Below are 26291 nucleotides of genomic sequence, written 5' to 3' on the forward strand. Positions count from 1 at the left end.
GTTACTGTAGTTAGGCCTACAGTTACTGTAGTTAGGCCTAGTTAGCCACTCTGCTGGCTGGAGCCTCTGTGTTGAAATGCAGATAGTCACTTTTTAAAAGAGTTCATCTTGGAGCTGTAAACATTCAAAACAGTACATTTAAAATGGGCATATCTGACTTCGTGCTTCTCAAACGGCACCCTATTCCCTTTATAGTGCACTACTTTTTAACCAGAGCACATAGAGAATAGGCTGGGCATTTGGGACATACACACATAAAAAACATATTCAGATCCAGTAAACTGAGACAGGACTCCGGCCATACAGTAGTAGACATTTGGAAACCTCAACATTATCGGAGTCATTGAATTATATACATGTATTTTAATAGGATCTCTGAGGTGGGAGTACTCAGTTACTAACGTCATAGTTGTCCTCAATCAACATGATCCACTTCTGCCTTACAGATTATCATCATAAAGAATGCAGTGACCAGTATGGCTGTTTCTGTTTCATGATTTTAACCTGAACAATAGGCAGGCAGACATCAGTAAAGGTTGTCTCCCATCGCTGTGCATAAAAATACTGCTACAGGAAGTTGCTGCCAGCAGTCACTACAGTTCAGAATGTCCTAACCCAAAACTTAAAGAGCTCTATAGACTCACAACACAGAGCCCACAGAACAGGAAGCCTGTAGCCCAGCACCAACCTGGGTTGACGATGCACAGCTCACTCCATTGTCAAGCTACAATCTCAGTTTGCCATATAAGGCCTCCAGAAACACGGGGAGAACTTCCGAAAACAAAGGACTCAATTCCTTCTTCTAATTTCAGTAGTGACATTATTGACAACCAGGACCAATAACTGGTCAGAAGTCCAAGTCTATTCCCTCTCCATACTAACCCATTCAAAGTGAGTGTACCATCTGATCTATGTCAACATGACAGTTGTTTTTTTGTTGTCAACTGACATAATACTTAGTTCAATTGTTCTAGTAAGAGTCCATTTTAAATATTTTCTTTAAGAAAGGGTAACTTTTTGAAAGTTTTGAACTTGATATAGCCTACAGTAACAATCCAACCCTAAGTTATAAGGAGTCAGAGAGGGGTGGCAGGTAGCCTAGTGGTTAGAGCGTTGGACTAGTATCCGAAAGGTTGCAAGATCGAATACCCGAGCTGGCAAGGTTAAAATCTGTCGTTCTGCCCCTGAACAAGGCAGTTAACCCACTGTTCCTAAACCGTCATTGAAAATAAGAATTTGTTCTTAACTGACTTGCCTAGTTAAAAATAAAGGTAAAATAAAAAATAGTGCATGTAAAACAGAAGATAAACATGATTTAATCCCCACTAAGGAGGCCTAGCAGAAGTTAAACATGATTTAATCCCCACTAAGGGGGCCTAGCATGAGGAACAACACTGAGAGAATGGAGACTGGGGGACAGGAACACACACACAGAGAGCTATGAAAAATGGGAGTGACTCAATATATAGTTCTATTCAGTCCCTCATGATTTAATCCCCACTAAGGGGGCCTAGCAGAAGATAAACATGATTTAATCCACACTAAAGGGGGACTAGCAGAAGTTAAACATGATTTCATCCCCACTAAGGGGGACTAGAATACATTAAACATTATTTAATCCACACTAAAGGGGACTAGCAGAAGTTAAGCATGATGTAATCCACACTAAGGGGGTCTAGCAGAAGTGTTGTTCAAAGGGAATCTCATGTTACAATAATAATGCACACTAACAGTACATCAAACTTTTACAATAAAACCAATGTAATTCAAGGCTTGACAATACAGTAGGTATTCATACCTGGAGGTGGGCATACAGCCAGAAGACTTGTACCAATTCTGTCCTCTACTCTCTGAATGTTCAGTGGATCCCAGACGTTAGAGTGAGTTTAATAAATCTACCATTTGCATTAATTCCCATCATATTACACCTGGTAACTCTTTCTCTTTCAGCATCTATTTTCCATCACATTACAGTTCACTTGTCCAAGAATGTTTTGAGCTCCTGTAGTGTCGGTTATAAAGCCTAGTTGTCTACGCACGGGGCTGTGTGTGTGTGCGTGCACAGGTTTCAACTTGCCTGACTGCCTCTGTATCATTTCCTGTTCTACTGACTGTGTATAGGAACAACACTGAGAGAATGGAGACTGGGGGACAGGAACACACACACAGAGAGCTATGAAAAATGGGAGTGACTCAATATATAGTTCTATTCAGTCCCTCATGAAACATCATCTGGTTTCCTAGGAGTCTGTGACCAATCTGACCGTTACTTCCCTTTAGAACTACAGTGGAGAATATTCTCTGGTTATAGGCTAACAGCCATGTGAAATTGATCAATTACAAACAAATATGTGTGCGTCTCCTATGGGCACTGGTCAAAAGTAATGCACTATATAGGGAATTAGGTACTGTTTGGGATGCAGTAATTGTCAATAAGTGTTGTCAATAAATACCCTCTAGCCTACATGCCAGTGTGAGTTTCTGCTGGTTTAGCATTACATGGCAGTTGGCCAAAAAGGGGAAGCAAACACTGGTATCAAGATTATTTCAGATCTTGGTTTTGTTAGGAATAACATTCATTTAGCCTCATAATATTTTCATCTGGTGTAAAGTAAAGCAAGTCAGTAAATTGTACAGTAAAACCATGCCTCGCCCATTCTCTATAGGAGTGTTTCCCAACAGCACACGTTGTTGTTGTTCCGGACAAGCACACCTGATTCAACTTGTCAAATAATCATCAAGACCTTGAGTTTTTTTAGTTACCTTTATTTAACTAGGCAAGTCAGTTAAGAACAAATTCTTATTTTCAATGACTGCCTTGTTCGGGGGCAGAGTGACAGATTTTTACCTTGTCAGCTCGGGGATTCAATCTTGCAACCTTTCGGTTACTAGTCCAACACTCTAACCACTAGGCTACCTGCCACCCCAGTTGAATCAGGTGAGTTTGTCAGGGGCAACAACAAAAATGTGTGCTGTTAGGAATACTGGAAGACTGGAGACACTGGCCTAGAGGAGGATGTGACAGAGGTTTGATCCCTGAATTTCCCTCTGTGGGGATTTTAAGACATAATATTTAAAGAAACAAGACCAATGTATATTTGGTTAGTCACAGAAACTTTATTCCTGCATTCCTGCTGCTCTGTCCTTCAGTATAGACTACCCACCAAAATTATGCACTTTAGTGACTACATTACAGACAACCCCCAGCCCTGTAACCTCTGACCTTAGTGATGACAACATCTTTCTTCTGGCTGAGGCGGTGACAGGGGTCCACACACTGGTCCTCTGCTGCTGGGTTCCAAGCCTGGTACACACACACACACACACACACACACACACACACACACACACACACACACACACACACACACACACACACACACACACACACACACACACACACACATCTCAGAGTGTCTGTTACTGCATGTTACACACATCTCAGAGTGTGTATGTCTGTTACTGCATGGCACACACACTTACTGGGTCCATGAGAAAGACGCGTGAGGCGGCAGTGAGGTTTACCCCCACCCCTCCGGCTTTGAGTGACAACAGCATGATCAATGGGCTCCCCGGTGCGTCGCTCTGTATCTCCTAGATGACCTGAGCCTGCCTCTTCTGGCTCATTGTGCCATCCAGACACAAACGGGAGAGCGAGTTAAAAAGGCGAGCTCTTATTGAGCAGTTTCAGCACCTCTGAACCATTAGTTTGTTGTAATTGCCCAACACCCCTTATATCTTATTAGTGTACCTGCAAGTCACACCACTTGTATTGGCCATAGTTCGCCATTCCCCATCACACCTCACTCAACCCAGCTCCTGCCGTCAGAGTGAGATCGAGGTCAAATAAGAATGGACTCACTGGGCTATTCCTCATGTTTATTTTATTTGACCTGTGTTTAATGTGGGCATATAATTGTAAGTACTCTCCAACATGTCATGGGGTTTTAGTTGGGTGTTTCTAAGGCAGAAAAGTATTTACCATATTCATAAGGTTTATAAAGTTATTCCTTTTCCATGTGAGTCATGCTGCTTCTAGCCTGCTAGCCAAGATATTAGCCAGTCATGCTAGCTCGGAATGTTGTGTACCACATGCCTCGTTAAGGATAGCACGCACGCATACACGCACGCACGCACGCACGCACGCACGCACGCACGCACGCACGCACGCACGGACACACACACACACGCACACGCACACGCACACGCACACGCACACACACACACACACACACACACACACACACACAGTGCATTCGGAAAGTATTCAGACCCCTTCACTTATTTTTCCATTTTGTTACAGCCTTATTCTAAAATGTATTAAATAAATGAAAAAATTGGCCTTCCGAGTGGCGCAGCGGTCTAAGGCACTGCATCGCAGTGTTGCGCCGTCACTACAGCCTGGGGTTCGAGCTGTCACTACAGCCCAGGCAGTGTCATTACCAGCCGTGACCGGGAGTCCCATAGGGTGGCGCACAATTGGCCCAGCATCATCTGGGTTAGGGAAGGGTTTGGCCAGGGGGGCTTTACATGGCTCATCGTGCTCTAGCGACTACATGTGGCGGGATGGGCGCCTGCAGGCTGACTTCGGTCGTCAGTTGAACTGTGTTTTCTCTGACACATTGGTGCAGCTGGCTTCCGGGTTAAGCGAGCGGGTGTTAAGAAGCGCAGTTTGTCGGGTCATGTTTCGGAGGACGCATGACTCAACCTTCACCTCTCCCGAGCGTGTTGGGGAGTTTCAGCGATGAGACAAGATTATTATCACGAAATTGGGGAGAAAAAGGGGGTAAAAATTACACAAAAAATATATAAATAATAATAATAAATCCTCATCAATCAACACACAATGCCCCATAATGACAAAGTGAAAACAGATGTTTAGACATTTTTGAAAATGTATTACAAATAAAAAACAGAAATACCTTATTTACATAAGTATTCAGACCCTTTGCTATGAGACTCGAAATTGAGCTCAGGTGCATCCTGATCATCCTTGAGATGTTTCTACAACTTGATTGGAGTCCACCTGTGGTAAATTCAATTGTTTGGACATGATTTGGAAAGGCACACGCCTGTCTATATAAGGTCCCACAGTTGACAGTGCATGTCAGAGCAAAAACCAAGCCATGAGGTTGAAGGAATTGTCTGTAGAGCTCTGAGACAGGATTGTGTCGAGGCTCAGATCTGGGGAAGGGTACCAAAACATTTCTGCAGCATTGAAGGTCCCCAAGAACACAGTGGCGTCCATCATTCTTAAATTAAACAAGTTTGGAACCACCAAGACTCTTCCTAGAGCTGGCCCCCGGCCAAACTGAGCAATCGGGAGAGAAGGGCCTTGGTCAGGGAGGTAACCAAGAACCTGATGATCACTCTGATAGAGGTGTAGAGTTCATCTGTGGAGATGGGAGAACCTTCCAGAAGGACAACCTTCTCTGCAGCACTCCACCAATCAGGCCTTTATAGTTGAGTGGTCAGACGGAAGCCACTCCTCAGTAAAATGCACAACAAACAGCTTGAGGTTTGCCAAAAGGACTCTCAGACCATGAAAAACAAGATTCTCTGGTCTGAAGAAACCCAGATTGAACTCTTTGGCCTGAATGCTAAGCGTCACATCTGCAGGAAACCAATTGAATTACAGTATTATCATACATGTAAATCCATGTCGGCTCAATTATTATTTCTTTTTTTGATAGGAAATAGTTGATGAACCAACAGTTGAGATGTATTCATAAAAGAATGCAGGTAACCATTGCTGATGACAAACACGGGCAGCGTGATTTTCAGATTTAAAAAAAATGATTTTCTGTTACTGCATACAGGATGAGGGTTTGACTTGAATCGAGCACTAAGAGGAGTACCACAAACAGTCTACTGGCTATGTTACATTCAGATTGTGTTTTATATAGGATATTGTTTCAGATGGCTGATTCTCACAACAGCTGGTTGGGGATGTTCATCAGAACACCGATGTGGTAGAAGAAAACACCTAGGCCCAACATGTTTAAGGAACATTCCATTTGTTTATACCATTAACTTCACCATAGCCAGATGAGAAGATTTAGGAGTAGATAATGGTAAAGGTTATCTGGTTAATGTATGACATCTTTATCGGATTTTATCTGTTGCATATCTTGAAAATCTAAGATGAAGATTGAATGGTATGGAAATTCCATTTACTTTTGGATACCAACATCAAAACTTTGTTCAAGTAAAATAAAGTAATCTCACTAGTATTTTGGGAACAGTAGTGCCAACTGGCCTGTGTACCAGTCAGTTTGTGCTTTCATTCCACTCCTTGATGGCGTAGAATGATCGCATAAACAGGCTAGTTCCAAACCATTTATTTGTTAGGTATGAAACTATTGGCATGATGCTTTAGTGCTTTGCTACATGATTGTGCAACCTTGCCATATCCATCACTGATTAAATAGAAACAAAATTACAGGTTTGTCAACTTTATTGATTTAGGGAGGGGAAAAAAATATTCTTGTGATTTTTCATGTGCAACTCACAATGTTCTCTGAAAGTAATAAATGTACTAAAATATATTTTAGTATCCCTTTAACTGAGTGGACCTTTTAGTCCAGCATACAAACAGATTAAGTAATGAGCCTCTGTCCCTTGAATAGTTTATTCACTAACAAAAGCATTTGCTAAACCTGGACCATAATCGAGTAATGCAAAATTCAAGGCATAGTTAGAGAAACCAAGGTAGGATGTGCAAACCAAGGTATGAGAGACATTTAAATAGCAAGTGGCCTTAACTCAGCAGGTTGGCTATGTTCTGGGAATCAGTGAGTGCAAGGAATGTAAAATGTATTCATTAAAATACAGCTAGTATAAAATGTTACATAAATTTAATCCTTTTGTTTAAATCTATTTAACTGTTGAGTAGTTTCTCAGTGTTCTGTCAGGGGACATGTGCCCAATTCAAACAGGGATTGTCCTGGTAAAGTAAGTAGACAAGATGTCCCTCATCACATTTAAAATGTATTTGTAATTACAATGGTGTCAGAAGTATGCACCACATTGATCCATAATTAAAGAAAATGCATTTATTCAATTAACAAGTATATACATAAAGGGTGTGGTGACAAACAGTACACTAGGAGTCACGTTTCCAATGGGGCAGATAAGCAAAATCAATTACACACCAAGAAAATGTTTGTTTTCCATTTATTCTTGTATCTTGGGACATTAACTAAAACTCATCCTATTCCAGAGACCACTGTCTTTAAAAGTTTCCAGAGAAAAAGTCCTGGCTTGTGAAAAGGACTGGAGTTATTCTACTTGTTGGCAGTTCTATTCGCTTTTTGACTTCTTGCTGTCATTCCCGTTCTTCTCTGGGATAATCTCTTCAGGCTTTCTCTTATTGGTGATGTCGGCCATGCTGTTGCCAGGGTGAGCGCCGAACGTGATGATGATGCAGGTCATGTTGTCACAGCCTGTACCATCTCCAGACGTATCAGGTGCAAGGCAATGGTCAAGTAGCTACGGAGACCAAATAAAAAGTTCATAGTTCATTGTTAAAGAAAGGTGTTATGCGTACAGGGGACTGATGGATCGAGTAAAAAAATAAATAAAAAAGCTATATCTCTTACCTCATCAACTATGGAGGACAAAGGCCTGGCAACGCCACTGACATCAGGCTTTATTTTCTGACTGACAAAGTCCACAACATCCTGACTGCTCATGACGTTCCTGTGGATGACACTCATTAAGGAGGAATTCAGAGGTGGTTCCATTTCACAAATTGATTATTGAAGTACGGCCTAATTTAAGAGAAAACAGTACTATAAAATGCTAGAATCAAACAAGCTCTACCAGATTCCGTCGCATGCAATGACCATGAAGTCATGCTCCGGGTTGAGGGTGAGCACTTTGACGTCAGGCATTGAGGAGATCATCTGCTCCTCTGGGCCAAGGGCCTTGTTTCGTTTGTAAAAGTGATCGCCTGAAAACACAACAAAGGCCATTCAGTTATGTCCTTTCAGTCTGATGCCCGTTCTTCAACAGCAAGGCCATTCTTTACTGGAAACTATGCCTGATACTTCAATCGAAACACCAATGCCAGGATATACAGGAGGAGGATCCATTTACCGATGGCCCTGGAGAGGTTGAGTCCTCCGTTGACGCGGCCGTCCATGGTGACCTTTCCCCCGGCATTCTTTATCCTGGCCAGCTCCAGCTCATCCTCTGGCTTGTGGTCGTAGGACATGTCTATGGCCTTGCCCTTCTCAGACACCACACAGCGGGAGTCCCCGGCGTTTGCCACAATCAGCTGTTTCCCTCTGATCAGAGCCACCACCGCTGTAGTGCCACTGTCTGAGCCAGGCTAGGAGGGGTAGAGACACAGAGCTCTTATCGGAGAATAGCCGCCTTCAGTTTAATCCAGGTCAAAACACAAAGGTAGGATAAAATGTTGCATTTACTGAGATAAAGTGACCACTACTCCAGATAGACATGAATAGCCCCATTACAACAACCAGGGCTACTCAGGCTTTCCATTCAGGTTTAGGTTTCCTTTAGGGTTATGGCAGGATCTAAATTAAGCTGTGTATTCTACCTCTTCTTTTCCATCCATTCCGGGGTAGCACATCTCTTCCTCCTCATCCTCTCCCTCTTCAGTGTCTTCCTCATCACTGCTTTCAGCTTCTTCACTGCCATCCTGTAGAAGCATAATTACATCATTAACCCACATACGATTCTTTCAAAACATTATAAAAAGCTTAGAATGTTTAATTGTTCAAATCCAGTGGGGGAAATCTGATCCAGCAGAGGTGGCCAACCCTCCTCCTGGAGAGCAGTCCTTCTGCAGACATTTTCTCCAACCAGAATCTCAGACAATAGCTGCTCACCAGGACCATGATTATCTTAACCAGGTGAGTAAGAATTGTTGGCAAAAGCCTACAAACCCAGTAGCTCTTCAGGTAGAGGGTTGGCCAGAGTTACAGTAATTCCTGAAGGCTTGTTCTTCCACCTCACCTCCTCTTCACTTCCCTCATCTTCCTCTTCCCCAGACTCGTCACTGTCCTCAAAGAACTTTGAGCTGGTGTCTCCCGGAGCTGGAGCCGCTGAGGAAGAGCAGGAAGGCCCGGTGTCCTTCTCTCCTTCACAGGACCCTGCTGCTCCTGTTGCTGAAGAGCTGTCCCCTCCTGCTCTCCTGCAGGCCCGCAGCTTGGAGAATCCTGCACCACCACCAGCCTTGGCCTTCCCATTGCTGTCCATCTCACCCTCCACTTCTCCATTGATGCCCTTCTCCCCATAGGAATGTGGTTCACCTTCCCCAGACTCTTTGTTGCCCTCCGGACAGAGCTTCTTGTGTTTGAGTGCATTGCGGTTCTGTCCGTAGCGAACGAGCAGCTCTTCAATGGTCAAGGTGGCCTCCTCATGCAAAAGTTCTGCCTCCTCATTGTCCACTAACAGAGGGAAAGGAACACAAGGGTTTGAATTACAAATTATTTGTTTTTAATTATGGTTTACGATTCCCGCCACCGGAATGTCTTTAACTACATATGAAGCATTTTGCTACACCCGTTAAACACGTATGTGACCAATCATTTTACTAGATCTTGGGCAGTTGCTGGAGTCTACTCACAATCATCTTCTTCAGCAACTTTTTCATTTGGTGCTTCCTCTTGTGGGCGGCCAGCTATCTGAACAAGCTCTTTGATCACTTCCTCTGTGGTCACCCTGCTATCAATTGCCAGAAATGCATCCTCCAAAGCCTGAAACACATCGACATGCATCCACCCAGTAAGACAACGTATGCTCCTATGGAGGAGATTGACAAAGAGCACAAGATCTACAACCAAAGTTGGTAGGTACTCACTTCTAATATCGTTTAAAGATGCAATATTGCAGAAATCGCTCCACCATTTCCTAGTTGCGACTCATTGTACCATCTATCATTGTATAAAACAAAATCATAGTACCATCTAAACCGCTGTGAAATATATTTTCCATAACCAAAAATCTGGTATATTTACAGCGGATGGACAAAAGACACAATAACAAAACTTTACGGGAAGCATAGAAATAGAGCACATAGAACATACACCTCTTCGACTTGCTTTCAATGACTGACATATCTATAAAACACATTTCTACGCATAAACCGTGAAATTCTTACTTACAAGCCTTTAACGAACAATGCAGTTCAAGAAGAGTTAAGAAAATATTTACTAAACAAACTAAAGCAAAAATATTTTGGTCATGTCACCCAAAAAGTTACATTGTAGCTTTAAGGGTGCCCAAAATGCATTATTTATTGGTAGGCCCGCTTAATTCTTACATATCCAACAGAAGGTAGCCTAGTGGTTAGACACTTGGGCCAGTAACTGAAAGGTTACTGGTTCGAATCCCCGAGCTGACAAGGTAAAAATCTGTCCTCCTGCCCCTGAACAAGGCAGTTAACCCACTGTTCCCCAGTAGGCCGTCATTGTAAATAAGAATTGGTTCTTAACTGATTTGCCTAGTTAAATGAAGGTTAAATTGTAATTTTTAAACTGCCCATGTCAAAAGGATTCCTTTCCCTAGCCCAAATGCATTATTCCACTCACCTTTTGCAGTTTGCCATCTTTGTAAGCCTTTTGTTCTTTAATGATATCAGGTAGGTACTTAGAACAGTACAATGCAACTTCCTCACCTGTGAAGGCAAAAGCATTTTAAGTCTTGATTACTTAAATTAAAGTAACTAGCTTAATAGTCTCCGGTATTAACAAAACAAGTTCATGGTATGCTCAAAAAAGTTTCTCAGGGATAGTAAGAATACACAGTACCTCCATGTCCATCATACACAGAAAACATGGCCGTTTCATCATCCAGTTCTAAAATGCAGTTGTGAGCATCCTGTTGCAAGAAACAAAAACATTTCACTCTCATGGAATGCCAAATTCCTTATCTGATCCTCATCATACCGAATCAGTGGTGTGAAGTACTTAAGTAAAAATACTTTAAAGTACTGAATTAGTTTGGCGTTACTTTACTACATTCCTAAAGAAAATGAACTTTCTACTCCATAAATTCTCTGACACCCAAAAGTACTTGTTACATTTTGAATGCTTAACAGTCAAATTTACACACTTATGAACCTAACATCCCTGGTTATCCCTACTGCCTCTGATCTGGCAGACTCACTAAACACAAATTCTTTGGTTGTAAATGATGACGGAGTGTGCCCCTGGCTTTCAGCCCCTTTCTGTAAATAAAAAAGAAAATGGTGCCATCTGGTTTGCTTAACATAAGCAATTTGAAATTATTTACACTTACTTTTGATACTTAAGTATATTTTAAACCAAACACTTTTACTTAAGTAGCATTTTACTGGGTGACTTACTTTTGTTATTTTCTATTAATGTATCTTTACTGAAGTTTGACAGTTGGGTACTTTTTCCACCACTGTACCTAATCATCAGCAGCTTCCAATTGACTCAATCATCCCCCTACCTTTCTCCAGTAACTATTCCCCAAGTAGTTGCTGTAAATGAGAATGTGTCAGTCAACTTACCTGGTAAAATAAATAGACAAATGAGCCTTCCACCAGATTTTATAAATCACTAATCAGACAAGTGCCATTTGAATGTGAAAATGTAATGGGATGCATTTGCTGGCACAGTCTTAATTGTATGCACATCTAAACGACGTGGCTTTAAAGCGTGGAATCTCCAAATCAGTACATGCAGGAAAGTTAGCTACATAGCTAGCTAGTTAGCTTTGTAGCTAGCTAACAATTTAGCTACCCAGCTAACGTTAGTTACAAACAAAGTCTTCCTGCACAACAACGTTGACTTTCATATGTAAGCCTCAACTAAGTTAACACTATGACACATTAATGGTTGGAATCATATAGTTAGTTACCTATGATGCCACACTTTATAAAGTTATATAAGGACTACCTATCCCTTACAGCCAGTTAGATAAAGCTTTTTATTGTCGTCTAAACCAAACCATGTCATTCGCATTCTTGCTAGGTGGTAACTAGACAACATTGGCAAAGAATTACTGCTGAATCCAATAAGCAATGTTTTTAGATAATCTTACCTCCATAGAGACACGCCAGCCCTGCATGGCTGCAAAGCCGAAGCTCATCTTTTGGTTTCCACCATTGGAAGAGGACTTCACTGTGTTGGGTTGCGATAAGTAAGCTCCCATGATGTAGCTACCAACAAACAGTGGGTTTCAATCTGGTTGGTGTTGGAAAATCCGATTTAACGTTAGCAGGACAAAAACAAGGTGATCAATTAAATTACACAGATGCTCCAACTTCATCTTACAATTCCTTATATCATGCAGTGGAGTATAAACATTGCAATTGTCGCAAAGGGCTTCCTTACTATTATTGATAGCTAACGTTAGCTAGGCTAACAAACGAGCATAGCTAGCTACAGTTCTTACTCGCAAACGAGTCATTTCCTTTAAAGAGAAGCCAAATGGGAAACTTCAAACACCATCAACCGGAAGATTATAGTTGCTATCAAAACAGTTCTGGCCTAAAAGTGAGTCACAATTAGAACATTGTACGGGAAAATACCAGCACGTGTAACTGCAAACGTTAACAACATAGCTAGCTAGCTATAAACATACCTCTCAAAAAGAACGGGAGACTTAAAGGAAGCGGAAACGCTGTGATGAATGAGAAATACGCATGCCTATTTGTGAGCAGGGGCGTTCAGAAAGGGTCCGTTCAGAAAGTGCGCCAAAACTTTAGCTGCAATGAACAAAGATGTCCATGTGGTGTCGCCAAAGCTACCGATTCTAGTTTGGCCAACAAACGTGGGAGTAGATCCCTATTTCCCAGTGGTGTAATGTACTTACGTAAAAATACTTTAAAGTAGGTTTTTGGGGTATCTGCACTTTACTTTGTCATTTATATTTTTGACTACTTTTACTTTTACTTCAATAAATTCCTAAACAAAATGATTGTCATTTTACTCTATACATTTTCCCTGACACCCAAAAGTACTCGTTACATTTTAGGACAGGAAAATTGTCTAATTCACACTTATCAAGAGAACATCCCTGGTCATTCCTACTGCCTCTGATCTGGTGGACTCACTAAACACATGCTTCATCTGTAAATGATGTAGGAGTTTTGGAGTGTGTCCCTGGCTATTAGTAAATAAATAAAAACTAGAAAATGTGGCCATCTGCTTTGCTTAATATAAAGAATTTGAAAATATTTATACTTGTACTTTTACTTTTGATACTTAAGTATATTTTAGCAATTACATTTACTTTTGATACTTAAGTATATTTAAAACCAAATACTTTTAGACTTCCACTTTTACATGAGTCATTTTCTATGAAGGTATCTTTACTTTTACTCAAGTATGACAATTGGGTACTTTTTCCACCACTGCTATTTCTTTTCCTCGTTTCTTTTCCTTTTAACATTTTAACAAGTTATTTAATCAGTAGACATGAAAGAGAGGCTAAATACGCAATCAGTGGTGTAGTGGAGGGTTTACGCAAGTATACGTTGTATACCCACGTATTTTTCAATGGCCATTGTGTATAGGCCTGCTAACTTCTTTATCTCCACGATGCATATCAAAGTAGTGTAGCGGAAGTAGGCTATACGCCATATGAATAAATAAGGCTGATGGAACAGATCAGGGCCCGGTTTCTCGATGGCATGGAACACTTATGAGTGTTAACGATGTATCTTTCCTACAACCGCTGAATATGTAGGCCTAACATGCATTTCCCAAAACACCACACAAAAAGAATGTTCGCTAAGTGCTAGTTGGAGCATGTGTAGATAGGGCTACTGATAGGATCAAAATAAAGGCTCTCTGATCAACTTTCTCCATTCAAATCTTACCTTAACATTATAATTATTTCACAATACTGACAAGACCTAGAGAGATATTACCACCTATGACTGCAAATACTGAGGCTGCCTATTATGAAGCTTATCCAATGAAAATGCACAAAATCACTAATTTGGCACATCATTGTGCACGTTAGGCTACACATCATGAAATATATTGAGACAAGTTTCAGATAGAGCCTACAAGTAGCAAAGTATAAGTCAATTGATTGATCATTACATGTATTTCAATATGATTGAAATAGGCTATATAGCCTAGGGTACTGTTTATATTTTAATGCAGTCTTCTCGATTTTCATTTGAAGCTTTTTTTTATATGTGGCTTGTTTGTATCAATTGTAAAGACATTGGCAATGTTGTATCTGTAGTCAACTTTGTTCTGAAGTTATCAGTGGTCAAATCTAACAAAGCACTTTGCTGTTCTATCAGTGGTCTGAAGCGGGTGTTAGATTTGATCCTTTTCAAGCGCAACTTTAATAAGGATGGTTTTGGGAAACAGCTCAGAGATTAACGATGCTCCTATAAAGGTTTTAATGATGAACCTAGCCTTAAGATGCCTTTGAATGTTTAGCTTAAAATGTTGATGAACTATTATTTATTCACATTTAAGGGGCAGCAATGTGCTCATGGCGGTAATGCAACTTGAGGGAAACATGTTCTAAAATGTGCACCATACATGCGAGAGGTTTCATGGACAGGTTTGGAAATATCCATTAGAAATGTAGAAAGAGGGGAGATCTAAAGATGCAATAACTATCATGGGTTGCTAATATGAGTAGGATAATGGCTTTGGCTGCTAGACAATGAAAGAAAGTTGAAAGAAAACCAATAGAATAGAATGCATATAAGGAAGTCATTATAATATAATTGCCTCCAAGTTTCTATGGTGGAATTTTGGCTATAGGCTACTTTGAAGCAAGGTAAGACATGCCTCAAGTCAAATGTTTAGGTTTCAAACAATTGAGGAACAGGAAAAATATAGCAATGCTAATGATAGGCCTAACCATCTTATGGTAGATAGAAAGGCTTTCCCCAATAAACTTCTCAATTAAATGTTAACTAGCTACAAAGTAGCCTATTCCTATCTAGTGTAACAGTATAACTTTAAACCGTCCCCTCGCCCCGACACGGGCGCGAACCAGGGACCCTCTGCACACATCAACAACTGACACCCACGAAGCGTCGTTACCCATCGCTCCACAATAGCCACGGCCCTTGCAGAGCAAGGGGCAACACTACATCTAGGTTTCAGAGCAAGTGACGTAACTGATTGAAACGCTACTAGCGCGTACCCGCTAACTAGCTAGCCATTTCACATCCGTTACACTCACCCCCCTTTCAACCTCCTCCTTTTCCGCAGCAACCAGTGATCCGGGTCAACAGCATCAATGTAACAGTATAACTTTAAACCGTCCCCTCGCCCCGACCTCGGGCGCGAACCAGGGACCTTCTGCACACATCAACAACGGTCGCCCACGAAGCATCGTTACCCATCGCGCCACAAAGGCCGCGGCCCTTGCAGAGCAAGGGGCAACACTACATCTAGGTTTCAGAGCAAGTGACGTAAATGATTGAAACGCTACTAGCGCGTACCCTAGCCATTTCACATCCGTTACACTAGCATAATGATATTATGATTATTTGCTTCAATCCAGTGGCCATTTTTTTACTCAGTTGAAAGCCTCATTTATCTGTTTCAATATTAGGCCTACTGTTAGCCTACTTCCACAGTACAGTTTGGGTTGGCCTGACTGTGAAAGACCAATATGGGATTTATCATTTTAGGTCATTCAGAGTGTTTGTCACTGTTCTCAAATTATTTTTCCCACAGGGTGCCTTTCCTTCCCCGGGCGGGCCATTTGGGAAATGTTTTACAAAATTAGAGTATACCCACTTCTTCACTGTACCCAAGCATACATAACAGTAGATGGGAAAAAACAAATTCGATTTTTAGTGCCAATATCTTGTCCTGTGCTGTTGGTATTGCTCCTATTGTTTAGTCTAACTATTCTAACTCCCGTTTTCTTGTAATTCTGTAATACCATTGCAACATTTGAGATTCCCCTTCTCTTGGTGTAGATTGTTCTGTCCTGGGAACGGGAACAGAATTAGTGGAGCCTGAAAGGGTTGCCTAGTTCATCATTAAACACAAGGGGGGAGACACACACCAGTGCTCAGGTTGTTTTTGCCAGAATGCCAAACGCCTGCTGGTGGCCAATAACACCTCAAAGCCTTTCATCATGTTGGAGTGAGATATGTCTGAATAACACATACTAATATTCTGATTCTGACAGGCTACAGGCTCTTCAAATAATATACGTTTGTCAGAGTCAATCCAATCTGACTATACTGAACAGGTTGAATCTTATGGTAAAATAAAGCTGATGGGTCTCTGTAGGCTTATGCCCTGTACCTTATCATTGATCGATATACTGTAGCAGGTGGCACATATAACTCACAGATTTACACAGAAAAGGCTGAGTTGATCTGGTCCCAGTGTGCTTTATCATGGGTCAAAGTTTAGCATAGGTGTTTAAAGACCATTGTTTTATCTCTAGGCAAGAACAACACAAAGTTTTAAACGTGGAATGCATGTGTGGTTAGTTTTATAAAAGTACGTATATAGTCTTATAAATGGTCCTGTAACGTATACTAATTGTCTAAAGTTTTGACACAGTGTAACTTGATGTGGACATTGTTGTTGACGATTGACAACAGTTGATGATTGACATCCTAGAAAGTGAATCTAGAAAGTGAGGACCAAAAAACAACAACCCCCCCGCAAAAAAACAGCAGTTGTTTACCCCCAAAGTGTTCTAAAGAGAGTTGTTCCTGATGTAGGTTAAAAAATGAGGGTCCCTGCTGTGATTAACATTTGGAAAGGGGCCTGTCCAGATGGAGGGGTGTGATTCTGTGAGAACCTCTCTTTCTCTCTCAATTTCAACTTAACAGGCTTTATTGGCATGGGAAACATATGTTTAAATTGCCAAAGCAAGTGAAATAGTTAAACAAAAGGGAAATAAACAATAAAACATTTCACTCACAAAAGTTCCAAAAGAATAGCCATTTCAAATGTAATATTATGTCTATATACAGTGTTGTAATGATAAACAGTTAAAGTACAAAAGGGAAAGTAAATAAACATAAATATAGGTTGTATTTACAATGGTGTTTGTTCTTCACTGGTTGCCTTTTCTTGGGGCAACATCTCACAAATCTTGCTGCTGTGATTGCACACTGATATTTCACCCAATAGATATGGGAGTTTATTAAATTTGATTTGTTTTCTATATCTTTGTGGGTCTGTGTAATCTGATAGAAATATGTGTCTCTAATATGGTCATACATTTGGCAGGAGGTTAGGAAGTGCAGCTCAGTTTCCACCTCATTTTGTGGGCAGTGTGCACATAGCCTGTCTTCTCTTGAGAGCCAGGTCTGCCTTAGGCGACATTTTTCAATAGCAAGGCTATGCTCACTGAGTCTGTACATAGTCAAATATTTCCTTAAGTTTGGGTCAGTCATAGTGGTCAGGTATTCTGCCACTGTGTTCTCTCTGTTTAGGCCAAATAGCATTCTAGTTTGCTCAGTTTTTTTGTTGTAAATTCTTTCCATTGTCTCAAGTAATTATCTTTGTGTTTTCTCATGATTTGGTTGGGTCTAATTGTGTTGCTCTCCTGGGGCTCTGTGGGGTCTGTTTGTGTTTGTGAACAGGGCCCCAGGACCAGCTTGCTTAGGGGACTCTTCTCCAGGTTAATTTCTCTGTAGGTGATGGCTTTGTTATGGAAGGTTTGGGAATCGCTTCCTTTTTGGTGGTTGTAGAATTGAACGGCTCTTTTCTGGATTTTGATCATTAGCAGGTATCGGCCTAATTCTGCTCTGCATGCGTTATTTGGTGTTTTACGTTGTACACGGAGGATATTTTTGCAGAATTCTGCATGCAGAGTCTTAATTTGGTGTTTGTCCCATTTTGTGAATTATTGGTTGGTGAGCGGACTCCAGAACTCACAACCACAAAGGGCAGTGGGTTCTATAACTGATTCAAGTATTTTTTAGCCAGATCCTAATTGGTATGTTGAATTTTATGTTCCTTTTCATGGCATAGAAGGCTCATCTTGCCTTGAATCTCAGATCGTTCACAGCTTTGTGGAAGTTAACTATGGCGCTGATGTTTAGGCCGAGGTATGTATCGTTTTTTGTGTGCTCTATGGCAATGGTGTCTAGATGGAATTTCTATTTATGGTACTGTCAAATTGACTTTTTTGAAACACCATTATTTTTGTCTTACTGAGATTTACTATCAAGTCCCAGGACTGACAGAATCTGTGCAGAAGATCTAGGTACTGCTGTAGGCCCTCCTTGGTTGGGGACAGAAGCACCAGATCATCAGCAAACAGTAAACATTTGACTTCAGATTCTAGTAGGTTGATGCCGGGTGCTGGAGACTTTTCTAGTGCCCTCGCCAATTCGTTGATATATATGTTGAAGAGGGTGGGGCTTAAGCTGCATCACTGTCTCACCCCCGGCCCTGTGGAAAGAAATGTGTGTGTTTTTTGCCAATTTTTACTGCACACTTGTTTGTGAACATGGATTTTATTATGTCATATGTTTTTCCCCCAACACCACTTTCCATCAATGTGTATAGCAGACCCTCATGTCAAATTGAGTCGAAAGCTTTTTTGAAATCAACAAAGCATGAGAAGTCTTTGCCTTTTTTTGGTTTGTTTGTTTGTCAATTAGGTTGTGCAAGGTGAATACGTGTTCTGTCGTACAGTCATTTGGTAAAAAGCCAATTTGAGATTTGCTCAGTACATTGTTTTCACTGAAGAAATGTACGAGTCTGCTGTTAATGATAATGCAGAGGATTTCCCAAGGTTGCTGTTGATGCATATCCCCAGGTAGGTACTGGGGTCAAATTTGTCTCCACTTTTGTGGATTGAGATGATCAGACCTTTGTTCCAAATATTGGGGAAGATGCCAGAACAGAATGATATTAAAGAGTTTAAGTATAGACAATTGGAATCTGTGGTCTCTCTCTTTCTCTCTCTCTCTCAATTTTAATTTAAGGGTTTTATTGGCATGGGAAATATATGTTGACATTGCCAAAGCAAGTGAAGTAGATAATAACCAAAAGTGAATTAAACAATAAAAATGAACGTTAAACATTACACTCACACAAGTTCCAAAAGAATAAAGACATTTTAATTAAATATCATATTATGTGCAAATAGTTAAAATACAAAAGGGAAAATAAATAAACATAAATATGGGTTGTATTTACAATGGTGTTTGTTCTCCACTGGTTGCCCTTTTCTTGAGGCAAAAGGTCACAAATCTTGTTGCTGTGATGGCACACTGTGATATTTCACCCAATTGATATGGGAGTTTATTTCAATTGGGTTTGTTTTCTAATTCTTTGTGGGTCTTTGTAATCTGAGGGAAATATGTCTCTAATATGATCATACATTTGGCAAGAGGTTAGGAAGTGCAGCTCAGTTTCCACCTCATTCACCTCAGTCTTCTCTTGAGAGCCAGGTCTGCCTACGGCGGACTTCCTCAATAGCAAGGCTATGCTCACTGAATCTGTAGATAGTCAAAGCTTTCTTTAAGTTTGGGTCAGTCACAGTGGTCAGGTATTCTGCCACTGTGTACTCTCTGTTTAGGGCCAAATAGCATTCTAGTTTGCACTGTTCTTTTGTTGATTCGTTACTCTCTCTCTCTCAGAGATGGGGGATGGACAAATTCCTCCTTCAACTGCTGACTCACAGAGATCTCTAGTTTTAATTGAGAAAGCAGCTGATGTGTCTCAACACACACACACACGGCTCATACCAGGGATGTAGTGGTCAAGGAATAGCTGAGTAAACTCTGATCGCCGGTCGCAGTGAATTAAGTAATGCTCCCTGTACATTCAAAGCATTTTCCCTCAAAAGGTGGGTAAACTGTCTTGCAAAAAAAAGTTTGGGTAAAATGCGTTTACTTGCATTTACCCTCCACTACACCACTGGTGTAATGTGGTCTGTGTGTAGCTTGTGTAGAGGAGTCAGGTGCAGGACAGCAGATATGAGTAAATAAATGTAATTTACTCAAAATAGACAAATACAATACAATAAAGCGAGCCCACATAACGGACCGTATTACATACAAACAATTACTCACAAACAAACATGGGGGAACAGAGGGTAAAATAATGAACAAGTAATTGGGGAATTGAAACCAGGTGTGTAAGACAAAGACAAAACAAATGGAAAATGAAAAGTGGATCTGCGATGGCTAGAAGGCCGGTGACGTTGACCGCCGAACGCCGCCCGAACAAGGAGAGGGACCGACTTTGGCGGAAGTCGTGACAACTGGCTCCTACATGTTATGAGTGTCAGACAACAGTGTGCCTCCTCCATGGGAAAAGAAGCCATAACTGGAGTGTTGCAGTCTGTTTAAAATTATGATATTGATGCACCACTATTGGTTGCCTTGATTAAGCTGTCTTATTTATTTGGGATAGGATAGACTTAGCTGTCTTGTTTTTTTGGGATAGGATAGACTTAGCTGTCTTGTTTATTTGGGATAGGATAGACTTAGCTGTCTTGTTTATTTGGGATGGGATAGACTTAGCTGTATTGTTTATTTGGGATAGGATAGACTTAGCTGTCTTGTTTATTTGGGATAGGATAGACTTAGCTGTCTAGTTTATTTGGGATAGGATAGACTTAGCTGTATTGTTTATTTGGGATAGGATAGACTTAGCTGTCTTGTTTATTTGGGATAGGATAGACTTAGCTGTCTAGTTTATTTGGGATAGGATAGACTTTGCTGTATTGTTTATTTGGGATAGGATAGACTTAGCTGTCTTGTTTATTTGGGATAGGATAGACTTAGCTGTCTAGTTTATTTGGGATAGGATAGACTTAGCTGTCTAGTTTATTTGGGATAGGATAGACTTAGCTGTCTTGTTTATTTGGGATAGGATAGACTTAGCTGTCTTGTTTATTTGGGATAGGATAGACTTAGCTGTCTTGTTTATTTGGGATAGGATAGACTTAGCTGTCTTGTTTATTTGGGATAGGATAGACTTAGCTGTCTTGTTTATTTGGGATAGGATAGACTTAGCTGTCTAGTTTATTTGGGATAGGATAGACTTAGCTGTCTTGTTTATCTGGGATAGGATAGACTTAGCTGTCTTGTTTATTTGGGATAGGATAGACTTAGCTGTCTAGTTTATTTGGGATAGAATAGACTTAGCTGTCTTGTTAATTTGGGTTTGACTTGCCTGGTCAAATTGAAATAGAAAATACTGCTGGCAGCTGTCAAAAAGACAAGCGGGTAAAATAAGTCTACATGGCTGTCCGTAATTATTCATGGGCATCCTTATCCCTGATAAGATAGAGGCCTAATCAGGGTTGGAGAGAGTCTTAACCCCTCTGTTTGCATATGCAGAACTCTAAAATGTATTTGCTCAATTTGGGGGATTAAGAGCGAACAAGAGTCACCTCTATCTCATTCTTCCACCCTCCCCTCCCTTTATCTCTCACTCTCTCCCTCTTCCTTGGTGTGACCAACTGATGACCCAGGGATGCATGATCCCCCTTGGGGGTTAGTGCTCTAAGTCTATGGGTTATGGAACACTGCCATCTGCCACTGGGCACATTCATATACTCAGAAGAGGTCGCGATCATTTGTTGATTTAAATGGATAACTTAAATTTCCCAGGACAGTATGACCTCAGCAGTCGCCTAGAAAAAACGACTGTCTGCACGTGAAGCACTGAACCAGAAGAATCAGGCAGAATTTTAAGTGCCATACTAAAATAAAAGGCACCTTTCCACACAATGATGGATGTCCCTCTGGCAATATGGCGTTCTTGTTGTAGACTCAAAGATCCTGTTGATGAGGGAAATAACATGGATTGTATAAGATAATGATACATACAGAATTTCACAGCACCAGTGACAATCGTTCATTGTTGTAGCAGGCCTACAATTCATCAGTGATTGATGTTGGTCATGTGCTTTTGAATGCTCCCTCAAACTGATACAAGAGTCCTAGTGTCCCATCATCTCCTTATTGAAGCCTAAATAAGCGTTGCCTGGGCTGAAATAGCTATAAAACAAAGATTAAAAGCTAGAGCACCCTCGATTCACCCTCAGTTTGTCCACTAGCCAGCTGCCTGTGGCCAGAGTGTGAGAAAGAGGGCAGATAGACTAATTTGAATGCATAAGCTCTTAGACACCATAAAGCCGTACTTGGGAAAAATAAATGAACCATAAAAAGCTGTCCATGTCCTTGACCATGCCACAAGGTATTCTTGTCTGGTTTGAAGTGTGGGAGTAAATCCATACATATTGTTATGGTTGGGTGGCCCAGCGGGTTGTCAAAGGGCATGGCAATGGAGAAGTGCTTTTATTACAGGCTTATTCAGTTTAGGACAATCAAACCTTTATGAATTTGCTTTAAACATGATTGTTTTCAAGATATTAAAGTCATAACATTTTCCTTATCTGTAAAAAATAAAAAAAGATTTGATCAACATTCAATACATTGTCGCGAGCCAGCACACACACACACACACACACACACACACACACACACACACACACACACACACACACACACACACGTGCGCGCGCGCACAAACACACAGTTACGCTCGTCGATGGAAGGATTGGACCAAGGTGCAGCGTGGTAGGTGTACATCTTTCTTTTATTGATGACACCGAAAAAAACAAATACAAAACGAAACGCACAGTTCTGTAGGGCTGGAAAGCAACAGTACAAAAACAAGATCCCACAAACTAAGGTGGAAAAAAGGCTGCCTAAGTATGATCCCCAATCAGAGACAACGATAGACAGCTGCCTCTGATTGGGAACCATACCCGGCCAACAAAGAAAGAGAAAACATAGATTGCCCACCCTAGTCACACACTGACCTAACCAAATAGAGAATTTAAAGGATCTCTAAGGTCAGGGCGTGACACACACACACACACACACACACACACACACACACACACACACACACACACACACACACACACACACACACACACACACACACACACACACACACACACACACACATACACACACACATGTTAGAAGAACCCACCTTATTTTGGGGGACCAGAACCAGGAACCATTTGTCCTGTCCACATTCATGCCAATGGTTTCTTTTTTGGGACAACGTGGCATACGAGGGTGATGATGGAGGGGATTAAAAAGTGACAGACCTGAGTGTCTGTCAGACTGAGCTCATGCAAGGAATTCCACTGCAGATGGTGGCTTGGGGCTCAGATAGCATCTCCACTGATCTATTCGTTTGGCATCACATGCACCAAATGACAGCCACCTTGCATAAGATGCTCAATTGGTGTGTACACCCTTTGTGGGCCACGTGTCGTGTATGGGTTAATACAGTCCTAGAAAAAAGGGTTCCAAAAGTGTTCTTCGGCTGTCCTCAGGATACTCCTTTTCGGTTCCAGGTATAACCCTTTTAGATTCCATGTAGAACCCTCTTTCTAAAGCTTTGGGGCGGCAGGGTAGCCTAGTGGTTAGAGCGTTGGGCTAGTAACCAAAAGGTTGCAAGTTCAATTCCCTGAGCTGACAAGGTACAAATCTGTCATTCTACCCCTGAACAAGGCAGCTAGGAACCCACTGTTCCTAGGCTGTCATTGAAAATAATAGTTTGTTCTTAACTGACTTGCCTAGTTAAATAAAGGTAAAATTCTACATGGAACTCAAAAGGGTTCTTCCTGGAACCAATAAGGGTTCTTCAAAAGGTTATCCTACGGGAACAGCCAAAGAACCCTTTTTTCTGCTCTTTTGCACACCAGTATTTCTACTTGCACATCCTCATCTGCACATCTATCAGTGTTATCAGTTATCAGCTATCAGTGTTAATTGTGTTAATTGTTAAATTGTAATTACTTCGCCACTATGGCCTATTTATTGCCTTACCTCCTTACTTCATTTGCACACACTGTATACAGATTTTTCTATTGTGTTATTGACTGTACATTTGTTTATCCCATGTGTAACTCTGTGTTGTTGTTTGTGTCACACTGCTTTGCTTTATCTTGGCCTGGTCGCAGTTGTAAATGTGAACTTGTTCTCAACTGGCCTACCTGGTTAGATAAAGGTGAAATAAAAAATAAATAAAAAAAGGTTCTAGATAACCCCTTTTTTTCTAAGAGTGTACTAAGCTAATGTGAACTCTTTCTTGGCAGAGTATGGAGAAACTTTATTTAATAAGTTTGCTTTTTTCACCTCTTGTTTAACCGGCAGAGTCGGCATTGTTTTGGAGAAGATTGCTGTGAAAAGTAGCAGGTCAGATGTTTTCCCCCTTCTGTTCCTCTGCTGATAGTCAAGGGCCTATTCAGACTGATGAGAGTTGGAAGAGAGTTGGAGGAGAGGTGTCGTGAAGAGATTTCTACAATTTACATGACATTATTGCCTTACATTTGGATGTGGATTGGTAACGCCACGTTGCTAAGCAGCAATATTTACCGTAAACATCACAGTTACTGTGACAGTAGCCAGTAAGCATGCTTTAACTAACTATTAATCAACTATGTGAGCAACTTCCCATCTTAACCATATTGCAACCATTCACAAGCATGTGCAGACAAATAAAGGGTTTATTTTCTCATCTGTAAAACTCATTAGCTAAATTACAAGACAATAGCACATATAGCACTGCTAGCTGGCTAACAATCAAATAACGTTAGCTGATTAAAAAGGAACGATTACTACCCCTCATATATAAAAGTACAGTAATGTTACCATACCGTGCCATTTATAAAGAGCTAAGAAGCGAACTTAACAAAATTATTTCTGCATCGTCATAGATCATTAGCTACTAGTTAGCTGAATGCTAACATAAGCTACTACTGTAGCTGAACCATAGGTAGATAGCTTTTACAGTACATCTTTAGCATATTTCAGTTAACTTAGAACATCTATAGTGGTGCTGTTATATCAAAGGGGAGTTGGCCCGGCTTGATGTTGCATTGAAATGAAGTGGTCTGAGATTCTCTTATTTCTTTCTTAATCAAAGCTTCAGCGACAAATTCAGAATGTAACAGGCCATTACTGCGATTTCACGTAAAAACTCAATAAAAACAGCATCAAATAGAAGCCTGAGAATAAAGTCTATCAAAGTCCTAAAAATAAGGGCGTATTGGGAGGGGCAGGAAAACAATCAAATGTTGGAGAGGAAAGGGACCGATTTATGGGCCAGTGTGAACAGTCCTTTTGCTCTCTTCCACCCGGGTTTTGTAGTTGTTTTTGTTTTTCTCTCCCCTCTTGTTCGTGGAGAGGGTCAGTCTGCTCAATGGTGTTGGAGAACAAACAGACGCAGGCTGTGGGAACCCCACTGTTGATCCATCTAAATCAATTACATCCCCTGGGAACACCAGTCTCCAGAGGGAAATATAATAACTGCCATCCACCTTTCCCTGCTCCATTCATAGTCTCTTTTCACACTGTCACTAGGCTCATTTATTCAATCAGTACTTGAAACGCCCGCCCAAGTTTTTGTCTTTGAATGGACAAGGGACTGTTTGCTCTCTTTTCCCCCTCTCTCTTGTTGTCTCTCTCCTCTCTCTTCTCTCTCTCTCTCTCTCTCTCTCTCTCTCTCTCTCTCTCTCTCTCTCTCTCTCTCTCTCTCTCTCACTCTCTCTCTCTCTCTCTCTCTCTCTCTCTCTCTCTCTCTCAACACACACACACACACACACACACACACACACACACACACACACACACACACACACACACACACACACACACACACACACACACACACACACACACACACACACACACACACACACACACATGCTGAGCTACTAATGTTGTTTAGCCTTTAATCTAACAACTAGCACATCAGGGGTCTCCTTCTTATGAGTTATTCATACTTTTTATTGTTATTTGTGACAGGCGCAGGACACGGGCCAAACCCTCTCTCCAGGATATCCTTTACCTTACTTGTCATATGTAGAGGCTCTCCAGTGTTCCCTAAATACCTCTCTAGTCTACACCAACACACATCTAGATTAGAACTGTCATATCAAGTTAAGAACTGTTTAAAATGTTTTGAATGTCATCAATCAAGTTTTCAATATATGCTTTAAAGACTGACACTTTCTGTATCTTGAAAACTTGATTGCTGATGTTGAAATGATTTTTGGATTTTTGACTTTATCAACAGTGGACTACTGAAACAAATACCTAAATATAGTTTTTGAGTGAAATTTTCCTTTAAGGACTGAGTCCCTGGGAATGTTAAATTCACATGAAAAAGTGGGGACAATCTGATTCATTTTCTCTTTTCATGACATTCGGAGTAGGGGGGAGTGGGGTAAGTTTATGCATTCAGCATCACTCCATCAAAGGAAATATAGTATTCGTTCTAACAAAGATATCTACTGAACAAAAATATAAACAATTTCAAAGATTTTACTCAGTT

General features: G+C 40.9%; 1 protein-coding gene across 2 annotated transcripts; it reads right to left on the reverse strand.

The window, feature by feature from the left end:
* Nucleotides 1-6439: 6439 nt before the first annotated feature.
* LOC120046822 (protein phosphatase 1G-like) lies at nt 6440-12678 on the reverse strand. 2 transcript variants are annotated; one of them, XM_038992359.1, is made up of 11 exons: nt 12586-12678; nt 12043-12185; nt 10782-10851; nt 10563-10648; nt 9599-9728; nt 8986-9419; nt 8567-8668; nt 8101-8335; nt 7825-7954; nt 7602-7701; nt 6440-7491 (listed from the first exon to the last, which is right to left on the reverse strand). In XM_038992359.1, exons 2-11 carry the CDS (start codon nt 12151-12153, stop codon nt 7303-7305), a joined length of 1587 nt encoding a protein of 528 aa, XP_038848287.1. In that variant the 5' UTR covers nt 12154-12185; nt 12586-12678; the 3' UTR covers nt 6440-7302. The 2 variants fall into 2 exon arrangements, with proteins under 2 accessions (XP_038848287.1, XP_038848288.1); XM_038992360.1 differs by lacking the exon at nt 12586-12678 and adding an exon at nt 12397-12560.
* Nucleotides 12679-26291: the final 13613 nt, after the last annotated feature.

Source organism: Salvelinus namaycush, chromosome 4 (genome assembly GCF_016432855.1).
Source record: "Salvelinus namaycush isolate Seneca chromosome 4, SaNama_1.0, whole genome shotgun sequence".
NCBI lineage: Eukaryota > Metazoa > Chordata > Actinopteri > Salmoniformes > Salmonidae > Salvelinus > Salvelinus namaycush.

Coding starts and splice junctions, on each gene's coding strand:
- LOC120046822 (XM_038992359.1), bottom strand. CDS start 12,153: ATGGGAGCTTACTTATCGCAACCCAACACAGTGAAGTCCTCTTCCAAT. Junction 8,336..8,566: donor GAATGGATGGAAAAGAAGAG/GTAGAATACACA, acceptor TACCCCTCCTAG/CCTGGCTCAGACAGTGGCAC. Junction 7,702..7,824: donor ATTGCATGCGACGGAATCTG/GTAGAGCTTGTT, acceptor TGTCATCCACAG/GAACGTCATGAGCAGTCAGG.